Consider the following 15,096-nt stretch of genomic DNA (forward strand, 5'->3'; position numbering starts at 1 on the left):
TCTTCAAAGCTATTTTGCAACTTGTGTTGTTAGTTATCAAGCAAAAAATAACAACACATCTTCATAAGACTGTTTATCGATACAAGTGACTGCTTGAGTAGCAATTAGCTAAAATAAAGATCTACAAAAAGTTACAAAATTACATAAAATAGTAATAACATATTACTTTATCATACAAGCAAAAATAAAAACCACCAAGAACGTTATACTGGAATTCATTCTGCACAAACATAGCGATGCCAAACATTTACTAAGCTTCTATTTGGCTGCATCACATTCTTAAGGGACAATCTCGTCTCAGATTATGATACTGTTAATGCAGGTTGCCTAAGTGGATATTTTCCGTATTAAACTGACTTACAAATGTTTAAATGAATAAGCCGGTGTATATAAATGTGCATATCACGTACAATAATATGAAGATTGTAAACTGATAAATAATTGGCCAACATCAAAGATGATTCCCTTCTTTCCCAAACACGAACAAGGCAAAGTGATATCACACTACTATTTGCTGGTTCCTCTTCCCTTAAGCGCATCTCTCAGTCATATATATCTAGTAAGAAATATTATCCATCAGATGTGGCCGAGTCTGGAGACATAAGGACCGTATCTTCAGACTCAAGAATCTCAAAGATCAGAGAACATAACTTGGCGTACTTGGGAATTCTTCACTCTGTCCTTCAATTTGTACGTAACAGTTTGGAACCACCCCACCCCTTTGTAACGCTCCCTAACGATTACAGGGTAGATTCCCGATACGTTGTTACGTTGTTACGTAACAGTAATCATCTCAAATACCCCTCGACCACCTACCGCCGAACGCCGCCCTCTATTAAACGCTGCCCTCTATCAAATGCCGCACTCAACAATTGGATTTAGTAAGAAACGCCGCGGTGTTCTTTAGAAGAAATACAGTATAATAAGAAAGGAGGAAGCTCTCAAGCATGTTCTTATAGAGAAGGAGGGCAAGTGGCCTCGGTTCTTTTCCCCGTTCCTATTTCGTTGGGTGCATCGAAGGATGAGGTCGATTCTAAACCGTACAAAAAATATCTTAATTTTTCTTACCAATATGCTTGAAATTATGCATAATTATCAAATTAGATAAGCTAATTTGAATTGTAGCTAATAGAAAATTGCTTGAATTCAATCGGCGGCACGTCTCAATGTGGAAAGTTCAGCTGTGACTTGCATGGTTCAAAATTAAAGTGACAAACTGGCAATTGTATGCAATGAACTACCGTGAAAAATTTCAAAGAAGAGACTCTTTTTGCTAGGAAACTCTTCAGATATTCAGTGGAAACGTTTTGCAACTCAGACCAATTGAAGCTTTTTGTTTGAAGTCACTTTATTTTTTCTTGCCTTTTGCCGTTCTCCTATAATTGAGAAAAAATTGACAGTCAATTGCTTGTTTTCTTTAAGGAAAAGTTTGAAATAAAAGTAGACAGAACAGAACAGAACAGAACAGAACAGAACAGAACAGAACAGAACAGAACAGAACAGAACAGAACAGAACAGAACAGAACAGAACAGAACAGAACAGAACAGAACAGAACAGAACAGAACAGAACAGACGAGAAGAGAACCGAACAGAACAGAGCAGAGTAGAACTGAACAGCAAAGAACGTAGAGGCGGAAATGTTGGCTAAATCTTCGAAGGCTAAATCTTCGAAGGCTAAATCTACTACAATTCATATTTACTCTATTAGGCTGCTAGCATTAGAAGTTTACAAAACTTTGCACAGCTGGAGTCCAGCCTTTATATAAGACTACTTTCTCCCAAAACCCAATAGCTATAATCTTTGAAGAATTGACACTCTGTTCCCAACGTTAAAATTACAAGCTATGGTATAAAATCTATCAGGTGTAAAAGGAATAAAGGTATAAAAACTATTTGGAATTCTCTTCCAAATGAAATAAAATCATCCAAAAATGCAAACTGTAATGCTTGCAGTCACTGACTTCAATAACACAATCTCTAAAATTGCTTCACTTTAGTGTAACTTAGTGTTCACACTATTGTTAAACTTACAGAAAAAAGGCATTATCATTATTACAATAGGGTATCATATGATGTACAACATCACTATACATGTATGATGTATGATGTATAGTGTATGTACTACAAACTATAACACTTTATTGTTAACATGATAAACAAACCTTTTAGAGTCTAAACCGGCTTCATTAATATTGGAGTAGATTTGATCCTTCTGTTGAATAAAAAAGACAACGTCAACAAATCACACATATTAATTTACTAATTATAATGCTAAAAAGGCGGTGAGTTTGAAACAAGCGCGTCAATTATGAACATATCAAAGACTTTCACATGTGTATAAAAAACTGCACCATATGGCTGGTTTGTGAAAACATGCCTGGTTTGGTCTAGGAGGGATATGTTCACTGGGTCATTTTGCCCAAAGAATTTAAAAAAAATAGACAATTAACTTGGGTATGGGTATGAGGAACTATGAGCATATTGTGACGGTAAATGCAATATAAAAAATGAAAACCGAGTAATATTTTAAGAATTTTTCGTAATCTAATCCTAGAGTTGCATATAAGCATGGTTACAGGCAGGAAAATACTAGAGGAGTCACACTCCAAAGTCTTTGAAACTCTTTGAGTTAGCCAAAAATTTGAGATCAATGGGCAAATCTAAGTTGTAATTACAAGACTAAATGACATCAGAGAATAACATAACGGTAATGGCGAATATTTTTGCCATTCAGGAGCGGAATGACCAAACCGTATAAAGTTAAGGTTTGGTAAGTAAAGGCTTGTCACAATTTTAGTACAAAATTAGAATTGGTTATTATTGTCAGTCGGTTCACCTTTTCAAAAAATTTACGTTCCTATATGGTTATGACTTCATATTATTTAATAAAAAGAAATTATCACGCAGCTTTAAATATCAACTAAGAAACTAATAATCATAATGAATTGATAATAATGAAAATCAATAGATTAAAAAATAGCAAATACATACACATATACATATGAAAATTACCGTTCTCACCTTCTTCATGGAAAATATTTTCCTCTCTACTTCAGTGTAATAATTGAGAACAGAATAAATGAACTTGTACTGGAGCTGAAATAAAAATCATTGACTTTAAAATAGACAGAACCTAGCAAAAAAATCATTTCGTCCAAAGCACTTGAGAGTATTAAAGTATAAATAGAGACAAAAGAGGTGAAGAGCTGAGGAAAGTTGGGTTTAATACGCTTATGACGATGAAAACAATCGCTGCAAACAAATAAAATCCAGTCACGCCAACTAGACCATGCCTAGTTTTCGTTAGCAATTTTGCAATGGTTTGAATGCTTTGACCGTTTGCTAGAAAAAGAATTAGCACTTCCAAGGACTCGTGTGCTAATGATTCAGATTATCCTGGTATTTCAACACACACCAAATATTTCTAATTTCTGCATGATTTACAAAGTTATGTAAATTTAAAAAGAGAATCGACAGCCCAGAATCGTCAGCCCAGAATACACGGTTGACAGTGATAAAAGAAAATCGAGACTAGAAATAACCCATATAAAAATATTGAGACTTAAAATTTGTCTCTTTACTATTGCAGATGCGAAGCCCTCCAGCTATGAATAAACAGTGGTTGATAGCTGGTCGACTGATTCAATGATTACATATTTGCCGCAGACTGATTTCATGATTGTCTGCTTGCAGCCTATCTGTTTGCAGCAGACTGATTAAGTGATTATCTGTTTGCAGGAGACTGATTCATTGATTGACTGTTTGTGACTGACGGTTTCCAACAGTTTTATGATTGGCAGCTTGTACGATGAGAATAAAACTGATCAACTGTTGACGAAATTTTCATAGCCTATCGAAGTTATCTTTAAATTGACTAAAAAAATGACAAAAAGGAAAATTATTATGAAACATACCTCTGTTTGCACCATACCTGACCTTTGCATTCGAACTTTCTCAACGGTGCCCGGCACATCGATGCTGTTTAGATTCCCTGAGAAAAAATAAGTTTCGAAAGTAGCAAATTTGAGTAGGTCTTCGGTTCTCCCTGGAGTTAACTGTGTAGGTGTCATGCATAGTAATAGTCCAGAACGAGAGAAGGGGTGTCCCGGTTTGGGTCTTTTTGAAAGCATCTCTTCATTCCCAGGTACGACAAGACCTTCTCCTTCAATGCTAATGTTTTGGCATTTATCGGTCACCAGCTTTTCTCTTTACCCTACTGTCATCTATTCCCTATTTTCGTCAAAATTCCCAATATTTGGCTAGCACTTCTTTCTAAATACATCCATAAAACATATCCATGAATGCTGAACTGTTAGGTCCTAAAACGTTGAATCCCAGTTGATTTAAAAAAACTATGCAGATATTAGGGTAGTATGGCAGTTATTCTGCAAGAGCTTTGGCCCTTTGGTCAAATTGGGAACGGCCCATATTTAAGGCAATAGAGTTCTCAAGTGATGACATCACAAAACACATTCGTAGAATCTTTTAGTTTAAGGCTTGTTTTCATATAATGTATTTCAACGCATTTCATCGAAATTCAGGGTCCACGATTTTCACGGTATATGAAAACCAAAAAACCGTATTCTATCTTAATTCACCGTAATTGAAAGTATTTTGTCAGGAGAAACAAAATTTTTTGATTTCTTCCGATGAATTATGTTGGAATACGTTGGATTACGTTCTATACGATAGGTGATTGCGATGAAATACGTCGAAATACGTCGAAATAGGCCAAAATACGTCATATTTCATATAAGAGCAATAATCTTAATTGATCGTAGACTCTGAATTGCGATGAAATACGTCGAAATACGCCGCAAAACGTCGAAACAGTGGCGTAGCGTGACTTTTTCAACTGGGTATTCTCTATTAAACAAAAGGGTGGGGCAGGGTGTGGCTCGATGGGGCTTGATGAAAATAGGGGGATAATAGGAAGATTAAAAGGACTAGCTATTGACATTTTATCTAATTTTCTTTTTGGTTCGGTTGGCAAGTACTGCACTGTCAGGGCATTACTATGATGAAAACGATACTTTGCTAAAGGACCCTTCAAATATACTCTTCGAACTCATTCATTGCATCAAATTACCACTAACCATTTCATTAAAAGTAATTCAAATCAAAACATATCATTGAAAGCCAGACTGCACAATAATGCAAATAAATGCGCTCGAATAATGCAAACAAAATAGGCCAACAAGATAACTGAATACACCAGGCAACTATAAGGATATTATCCAGGCCTATCTGCATTTACTTTAATTCTATCACATAATACAAACAGAAACATCCCATTATGTAGCAGCCTACCTTTCCTTTCCACTTTGCTGTTGGTAGATTAAGTTTAGTGGTCAAATGAGAGAATGATTATGAAACAGTAATACGGACATTGCAATAGTTTTTTAATTAAGTCATGTTTATACTGTTTTCGGTGCAGCTCCATCACTCCAACCGCTCCGACGTCCATTAACTGTTTATATCGATCTCATAACGAACTAACTATTTTGAACCAACTTTGAGGCTGTACGCTGCATATCTCTCAGCGTACAGAACCATTGTTTTAGCTGATTAACGGCAAATATTATTCACTGAAAGGAGCATTTTGATTGGTTAAAGTACCGTCTAGGGTATTCACTGCGTATTCATGACCGATCTCCATACAACATGAAGTAGCTCAATCTTCAAAATTAGCTTCAAAGATCTCCCAGCTTCTCTATGCTTCGCAGCGTTATTGTTTCCATGAATTTGATGATATTTTGTACTTGTACAAAATGTAGAATATCGGAGGTAACGAATTCAACCAGAATCAATAGCCCCAAAACATTTTTTACTTATTACAATTATACGTCGTATTAATATTTTTTCTGAGAAATCTCAGGGTATTCACTGAATACCTTGAATACCCGGACGCTACGCCACTGCGTCGAAATACGTCGAAATACGTCAAAATACGCCGAAATTTGTCGGTTTTCATACAAGGGAAATAATCTTGATTGCAGACTCTTAAACATGATCGTAGACTCTTAATTGCGATGAAATACATTATATGAAAACCAGCCTTTAGACCAAATTACCTGTAAGATATGGCAAAAGAAGCACAGGGTTGTTCTATCAATCACTGTAATTTGGTCTCTGTTCATAACCTTATGAACCAAACAAAATATAAAGCAATTCATAATCCTGCTTCAAATCTTTCAGTGGCCATACCTCATTTCATTTTCAAGCTTTAACTGATTTTTCACTAAAAGGGTTTTTCATGGTGTTGGTAAAAAGTTGAAAATTTTAAAAATCCATTTCTATGACGTTTTCTTACACCTTATTTATAGCACAGAAGTGATTGTGGTTAAGGCTACATTATAAGGTTAACGAGAATAGAAAAAGGCGACTTACCCTTGAGTCTCAATTGGTTGATCAGCATATCAACGCACACAACAGTCCCCGTTCGCCCGATCCCGGCACTGAAAAAAAAGCAGAATTTCTGGTTTATTTCCGAGGCTTGCTACCATAAATGCGGGTCATAGGGTGTCCGCGTAGCAGGCTTTATTGGGACTATTTAATGACAATGAACTTTGTTTAAGTTTATTCAAGCAACATGACTTGTCTTAGCATGTGAGATTTCTGCCAAAAAAGGATTTCAGCGGATTATACGATAAAACAATAGGATTTCCGCCAGGTATACGAGATTTCCAAGAGTGATTTGCCCCTCGGTTTTGTTCGATACAAAAAGTTATGTGGACAGCTGATAAAAGTACGGATACATATCAGAATGGCCTAAGAATATTTTCAAGAAGAAGCTGTGAATTAGTATTAACACTTAACATAACATGTCACAACCATACGGTCAGTTGTATATAATGAGTATAACATTGCAAGTAGAAGGTGTTCATGAAACGAGCTGCAGGCAATTATCAGGCTAAGCCATTTGTCCAGGGGCAGGGTGTTATTTTGCCGGTGACAGTGTGACCATTGGTAACAAGAAATTACAGGAAAATTATATTTTTGCCACACGAAATATCGCGAAGGATTCACAATCAAAAGGTTGCTGACAACATCTTAAATCATGTTTGGTATTTATGTATCTCTTTCTTGTCTTCAACAACACGCTTGTCTTCACAGGAAATTTTCTTCATAATCTTTACTGTCAAATGAAATCTATAAATAAAGACCACCCTGTCAAGGGTTAGTGAAAACAATAAAATCATATTAATTTATGCAGCAAACTGGGGGTTATGTCAATGATAAGCTATCAACCGTAGCAATACCTGCAATGAATTATGGGACATCCAGGTTTTTCAAAGGAGCTCTTCTCCTTGTTGTCTGCATCCTGTAACATTTGCAGCAACGATCCAGGATCCGTTGGCACACCGTGATCAGGCCATTCTGTGTACTGGTAGAAAAATATTTTCCGAGGGGGCTTGGCTGGTCCACTGTGGGGTTCGTCCTAAAATAATTTTTGTTGTATTTACAGGTTGATAGCTAATGTTCAGTTGTATTATGTCCAGTTAGAATGGATAGAAACAGGGTAAAAAATGTCTTAGTTACCAGCTCAATCACGTGATAAGTGGATGATGATGATCATTATGATGAATTGATGATTATGATTGATGGTGATTGATGATAATGATTGATGATGACGATGCCTGATGATAGAAACGGTTATGAATGTTGAAGATTGTTGTGAAGCAGAAACATCTGGTTAATCCTTTCACTCGTGCCCAGACCTCGAAGTCGGATTATGAGTCAGTTGTTCACGCTTGCTTTATTCTGTTCTTGCTATTATAAAATTTTGAAAACCCAAGATAGTGTCTTCTTCGAATGTCCTGACCTTAATGCTTCAAAACAAAAAGAAAATGATGATTGATGCTGACTCATGATGATTGACGATTGATGATGATGTTGATTGATGATAAATTGATGACTGTCATTGATGGCTGATGATGATTGATGGCTGACGGTGATGGTGATTGATGATGATGATTGATGGTATTGATGGCCTTTGATTGATAATGGTTATGAGTGTTGAAGATGAATATGATGATTGATGCTGACTCATGATGATTGATGATTGATGATGATGGTGATTGATGATAATGATTTTGATGATGATGATGATGATGATGATGATGGAGTTTGATGATGATGATTATGATCAATTGATAACTATCATTGATGGCTGATGATGATTGATGGCTGACAGTGATGGTGATTGATGATGATGATTGATAATGGTATCGTGATTGCTGAAAATGATTATGATGATTGATGACATTGATGTTTTTCTTGATTAAGATTATGTTGACAATGATCGAGCGTAAATTTGTATCTACTTACGTCATTGTTACGAGAAACATGTAGCTCTCGTATTATGTAATCTCTAGTACTTCTCTCACTGACATTTGCCACTGTCTTATCACCACAAAACATAATCGATCCCTTGTCAGGCCAATATCGAATACACTTAATCTGTAGAAATAGAAGAGAAACACTTCATTACAGCAATGCTCTCCTAAACGAGAAATAGAACAATAAATTGTTAGCATTAAGCTTTATAACTCTTTGCAAATACTTTTGAAAAAAATTTATTCTTGATTCCGTAGAAAAGATCTTGAGCTAAGGCTTTATGTTATCCCTTTGGGTTTACCTAGAAGAGTTATCAAATTGCTCCCAGGTGGGAATATAGTTAATAAAGCATTAATATCAGTTTTACATTCCTATACATACTCTCTAGTCAAACTTTAACATACCACCTCCCTGCTTATAAATTCTTCAAAAAAACACACCCATAAAATCCTTTTTCCAGATCCCTTGTTTGTTATTTTTGGGTCTTGCATACATAAAAATTGCAAATGTTCTACAGCACAGCGTAAGGAAGGGAATCGAGAACAAAAAGGAAAATAGTTTAATATTTTTAAGAACTTACATAACATTTTTATCATATACTGTTGCGTTATAAATATATATTGTTTTCTATTTCAAGAAACCAGCATCTAGTTATATTATTTCTGATTCCAATTTAAAGGGACTGCTACCTATTCACCACACTTAAAACCATTTTGGAAAATTTCCACCCTTCCCCCGGTTTATTCTGTACTCTAGATTATTTTCTTTTATTCTAGTACTCTAGATTAAATTAAGTGAAATTGAAATGTTAAGACAAACATATACATCAGCTATTACGGAATGTTTACTGGTATTTGAAAACCAAGTAGCTAGGCAGTTACTACAAATTAGCAAAGGGAAACAAATATTCATTTCTTTACCTTTCCTTTTTCAACTTCATTCGTTAGCATAATGATTATACGACTGTTCTCCTGATAAATCATTTGCCAAAAATCGTTTAGAATTGACTGCATACATCCTTGTGATGCTATATAAATTTTTCCTGTGACATCATCCTTGAAAAGAAAAAGAAAGCTTTCAATATAAATGAAAAGTCAAAAGGAATGCTGAAGAAATTTAAATGATGTTTTGGCTAAAGATTTCAAGTGGTGCCTACAACCATTCCCTATAGGGGTTTGAAGCAAAATCCAAATTGTAATGACTACTACTTTCTCTACTCTTTTCTTATTCTTTTCTTTTGAATTATAAATATTTTCATCAATCCATTTCTAATAGTGAACCAGAAAGCTACAATTCAAACGCAAAACTTGAAATTTACATTTCTCCTGCAACAGCTACTAGACCTGCAATAATTGCAAGCGTCTTCTTTGTTGCGTCTTCTTGTTAGGTTTGAAGACCAAAGTTACTTACTTCCTTGCATAATTTGAATACTCACTTCAATGTAATTTGCATTGATGTAATCAGAACCAACAATATGTGGCTTTCCAGTTCTTAATTTCACTCTTGTATGATCAACTGTCAGATTGAAAAAAGTTCAGTTGTTTAAGTAGCATTTACATTACCATTTCACATTCTAAAAAACGTCATTGTTAGTCAATATTCCAATACGTCCATTTTGTATTTTAAGAAAAATAATGTATAAAGCATCTGTAACCTTGTGAAGTTGCAGAAGACAGAATCTGGGAAAGATGCAAAGCTAAAGATGCAAACAGTAGAAATTATGTAAACAGTCCAGCCCAAGAGCCTAGTCTTTCACTTGCTGCCTAGTCTATATCATGTGCTTAAAGACATATTTAGGCATATTTAGGACAGGGAGTGCTTGTAAAAAACTATGCTGTGCCTCTGTACTTTTTGGGTAGACAGTGCTTGCACTACACCAGTACCATAATTTGCTTTTTTTAAAATAAAGAGCTGTAATAAGTAATGGTAGCCAAAACCATACATTGTTAGTAAAAGATGGAAACGGAAAGATCAATTTAGCCAATAAAATTACCTTATCTTCTATCTTGTTGCTTAAATACAGAAGCTCAAATCACTTACAAGGAAGAATATTCTTGTATCTGTTTTTAGTTTTGTTTTCAGGCCTTCTACCTTCCTTTTTACTGGCAGGATTTGCTCTATCAAGTTGTTGCAGTCTCTGTTAACAAAATTATAATCAGATGTGAAACTGAGTAGAGTTACAAAAGTGGATGCACATAGATTTCATGATCACAAGCAAGGTTGAATAACATCTCCAAGAAACTGTACCGTAAAAAATGCATTGGGATGTCATCTAAGTGAATCCAACATCTAAGCAAAAACCATATTCTTACATCCTTCTACTCTATAAAAACAATGCCCATATCATATACTTTGTACCATTTTTTCATGAATATTTCCAAGGATTAGGGTTATTGATTCAAAGAAACACGACAAGATGATACATTTGTGTGTCTTTGTATAGTTCTAAATGAACAGATCTGCAAAGGTAATACAGCAAATAAAGAATAAAACCTAGAAAAAAACATACTTCAAATTCTGCTTTCATGACAGAGTCTGACTTCTTCTTCTCAGTAGTAACGGACAAAGGCTGAAAACGTTAAAGAAAGTTGATACCATGGATTGCAAAAATTTCTAGAACATAGCAGGAAGGCTAGCCATCCAGATGCAGCGCAAGCCCCTGAAAAATGGGGAGGATCTAGAGGATAAACAATAGAACTTTAGCAACCACTTCAGTAGCTAGGAATTTAGCTGTTGGCCTATGAGGAATCTGTTTCAAAGAGATAAATTTTAAAAATGGGGGTTGCAGCCCTACTCCCCTCAAAATCAGTTATCTTTGATGACAGACATGCATCAAAACTATTGTAACTTAACTCAAATTTCAAACTAACAACTGCCTTATATGTAATAATCTAACCTTATATTTCAAAAAAGTTTATTTGCAGGGCATTATCCATTCCTTTCTAGGAACTGAGAAATACATATACCTCACAAATATTCACTTGCTGATCTGTCTGTCTGTGGATGATTGGATGTAACTTGTAATAATCAAGTAATGAGTGTAAGCTTGGAAAACTAAAACGTTTAGCACCAGAGAGGTCAAAGCTTTTATCATGATATTCCACCAGAAACTCTACAACGTCAAATTCAGACCTGTAAATTGATCAAGGTAAAAATAAATCAGTAAATTATACATTTGACAACATTATCACATATGCTAACCTGTTTGATTAGGCCTAAGATACAAAAACCCCTTTTATTTACAAAGTTGTTTCCACAAGAAGACAAAAGATATCAACTATAACTGTGCACAATAAAGCACTTAAACAGTAACTTGTAGTCAATTATTTTCTATCCTTGTTGATATCATTTAATTTAATAATTCAACCAAAATATAGCTATAAAGTGAAGTATTAAATTATAAGAGAAATGATGTGTTTATTGTAACTTGTTAAATTTTGTACAAAACAACTAGGTTTATATTCTGACAAATAAACTGGAGGACAAAGAAAACATTGAAAGAAACATTTTAGGAAATAAAGGGATTCTAGATTTTATACCTGGACCCTGATTGTCTAAAAGAAACTGCTAGTCAACCATACAGACACATCAAGGGTGACTTTGTCAATGATGCTGTAAAAAGATGGTTCCTTGAACTTACCTGGCTGATAATACATAATTTCCAGGTTTTGACTGACTCTCTCGAATAAGAAAGCTGCCAGGCGACCCATTTTTTAGTAGCATTTCTTTTGTTTCATCTTTACTGATGCATCCATAAAACCACCTATAAGGAAAAATAATTATTTTATGGCTATGGGGGTTTGCTGACAATCTAAAAAGGGTAGTTTAAGGTATTTTGAAACCTGATCGTGTATGAGAAAAAGCTATATATAGTGCTCTTATGATACTTGTTCTTATGATACTTGTTCCTGAAGTCCGAAACCCAGAGTATTTTATCACCATCATAAATATTAAGCAAATGACATCACTAATAATGACCTAGATGGCTAGTAAATGTCTGGAACAACTAATATAATAAGGAAAGTAAATAAAAGGTTTAAATTAATTACCTCTCTTGTTGCAATGAAGCACCTGACGTCTCCACAAAGAGGGGGTTAATCAAATCAACATTCTCACCATTTTCATCAAGAAAAATACCATCATTGTTTCGGTAATAGTCTATTAATTCTGGAACACTGGCAAATCCATCTTCTCCATACAAATTAAAACATTCTCCATCATTGTTGATTTTATAGTGAAAAACTTTATCTTTGCGCCTTAAAACAAAGAGGGAGAGGTGAAGTGTTAAATTATCCATCATTTTAAAAATTTGAATTAATAGCTTAATTAGCATAATAGTAACTATATAATTTTTGCATTAGGATGAAGAGATATTTATGTTTAATCTCAAATCAATTTTTTATAAGTTGTCTACACATAAGTTGTTTTAATTTTAATTTTCAAACAAAGACAAACTATACTATTTCAGGACAGATATTGAGCTAGAAAACCTCTCATTGCACTCCAATTGAAAGAGCTTATATAATTGAAGGAGCAAGTGTACAGTGAAACCTTTAAAGAATTTTTCAAGCAGCAGTCTGCCAAGGGCAGGCCTATACATAAATGAATTCCTATAATGGTGGGAGATGGTCATTGAACAGAAGTACCAACATGTTAAGCTGGACATACTGATCTCTCTTCTAACGGTACAAACATAGTACACAACCCCTAATTTCCCAACCGGAGAAGCCCTAAGTTTTGAAGAGCTAAAAATTTAAAAAAGGTACTCATACCTCACAGAAAGTGTGTAAGCACCTGGTACAAACATAGTACACAACCCCTATTTTCCCAACCGGAGAAGCCCTAAGTTTTGGAGAGCTAAAAATTTAAAAAAGATACTCATACCTCACAGAAAGTGTGTAAGCACCTGGTACAAACATAGTACACAACCCCTAATTTCCCAACCAGAGAAGCCCTAAGTTTTGGAGAGCTAAAAATTTAAAAAAGGTACTCATACCTCACAGAAAGTGTGTAAGCACCTGGTGTTGTTCCACTTCTGCGACAAAGGAAATTGCCGTGTTCACCATATTTTGATAAAAACTCTTCTGCTTCTTGTGCAGAAATGTTGCTATAGAAACCCCATGTTGAACTAGAAAACAGAAAAACAAAAATGTTCTAAAAACTGATGAAGCATTGAACGAATGTCATTGTCTGATGAGAAAGTATAAAACACAAAATTCAAACATATATTATGCAAGACATGCTCTATATTCAAGATGCACTATCATTTTAGCAACATTTTCTGCATGCTTCTTTAATACAAAAAAAGTTCCTCAAAATAAAGCAATTGTAAAATGGTGAGGAATTTCAAATTTGACCTACTGCATGCATCTGCCAATTTTAAAAATTAGTTACTGTGATGGACAATACATCTCAGGATCTCGGAATAGATTTACATCAGGTTTTGATCTTATCTGTTACACATTTTTTATCATAACAGCTTTTTTTTAAATTTCAGATAAAAACCACAACATTTATCTATAGATAGCGGCAAAATCTAGCTTTCTTTGTCGACAGCACGAATCGACAGTGGTATATCTGCTATGATAGTTCTATTACCTACATTTTTAGATTTCATTTAAAAGTGCAAGAATAGGCCTTAGCATTCATTTTCTCTTGACTTCACTTCGTATTAGTTTATTAGCACTACTTATTAGCGAATTTTAGATTCCTAGGTTGAACAGCAAGCTCAAATCCACAAATGAGCAACAATAAGACAATCCGCTATCAAATGGCACAACAACAGGCAGAACTAGTTAAACCAAACCAAACATGTTAAAATATATACACTTGGCCTAACTTAAAAAGTTGCTAGTTTAAACTTTTTAGTCCAATAAAAAACCCCTAAAATATGTCCTACCTCATGATCTCCTTGGTGCTTGTCTCGATGGTCCTTATTCTGCATAAAGAGGACATGTTTAGTTATATGTAAATAGATGCTGCTTAATGGTGAGCATAATTTCATGAAGGTGTTAAGTTTGGCCTAACAACCCTTCTTATCTACTGTGTCCTAACACCATCAAGGGAATCGATTTACAAAAGAGGAGACAAAATCACCACTGAAGTATTGATACTCACAGCTGTGCGCAAGGACCAGGATTATTTTCAAATTGATTCAAGATGCAAGGAATTTACCCGTGGTCTATCATACAGACTTCTGCCCTTCCTTGTGAGCTCTGTTATGAACCTGTGGACGGAAAAATCGTCGCAAGAGATCAAGTGACGTCATCAAATGGGTAACAAACATTCCGAATGATTATTCAGTATGGCAAACTTGGATAACCTTTGGTATGTTTTCAAAGGAGGGCCAGCTAGTGGAACCCCTACAAATTTTCAAAGATTTGATAATCTACAAAATGAAACTTAATTAGTATTATCTTTTAAACTAATTATCTTTCAAAAATCCTGTTGCCTTTAGAATTAAACTTCTAAAGAAAAATAAATGGATACCTCACATGAGTTAAGAAAAAAACAAGATAAGAAGATGAATAAAGCAAGTTTTCTGCACAATTCTGTTACTATTGACAGCCAAACAATTTTTATCGAATCGAAGCAAAGTTTACCGAAGAACACAACATATTGTGGGGATGGGGGTTTTTGTACCTCCCATAACCCCCGGTAAACCGGTCCCTGAAAATCTTAGTACAAGGAAATGCAGGAAAGAACACAGGACATATCACTTGCGAATGGTTGTTGAACATTTGTGGAATCATTGG

At 34.8% G+C, this 15,096-nt stretch overlaps 1 protein-coding gene across 3 annotated transcripts; it reads right to left on the bottom strand.

The window, feature by feature from the left end:
• Positions 1-60: 60 nt before the first annotated feature.
• Positions 61-14,623, bottom strand: LOC135688276 (tyrosine-protein phosphatase non-receptor type 11). Of its 3 annotated transcripts, none has more exons than XM_065205051.2 (17): positions 14,516-14,623; positions 14,241-14,279; positions 13,338-13,469; positions 12,391-12,597; positions 11,982-12,104; positions 11,308-11,473; positions 10,851-10,910; positions 10,382-10,478; positions 9,777-9,856; positions 9,262-9,396; positions 8,333-8,464; positions 7,264-7,442; positions 6,392-6,459; positions 3,916-3,992; positions 3,023-3,097; positions 2,164-2,213; positions 61-1,376 (listed from the first exon to the last, which is right to left on the bottom strand). In XM_065205051.2, the coding sequence occupies exons 1-17, from the start codon at positions 14,527-14,529 to the stop codon at positions 1,349-1,351; spliced, it is 1,662 nt and encodes a 553-aa protein (XP_065061123.1). In that variant the 5' UTR covers positions 14,530-14,623; the 3' UTR covers positions 61-1,348. The 3 variants fall into 3 exon arrangements, with proteins under 3 accessions (XP_065061123.1, XP_065061124.1, XP_065061125.1); XM_065205052.2 differs by having other exon boundaries at positions 14,459-14,617; XM_065205053.2 differs by lacking the exons at positions 13,338-13,469; positions 14,241-14,279; positions 14,516-14,623 and adding an exon at positions 13,114-13,312.
• Between the last annotated feature and the right edge of the window lie 473 nt (positions 14,624-15,096).

This window comes from Rhopilema esculentum, chromosome 19 (assembly GCF_057945365.1).
Source record: "Rhopilema esculentum isolate cy_ngs chromosome 19, ASM5794536v1, whole genome shotgun sequence".
In the NCBI taxonomy this organism is placed as follows: Eukaryota; Metazoa; Cnidaria; class Scyphozoa; order Rhizostomeae; family Rhizostomatidae; genus Rhopilema; species Rhopilema esculentum.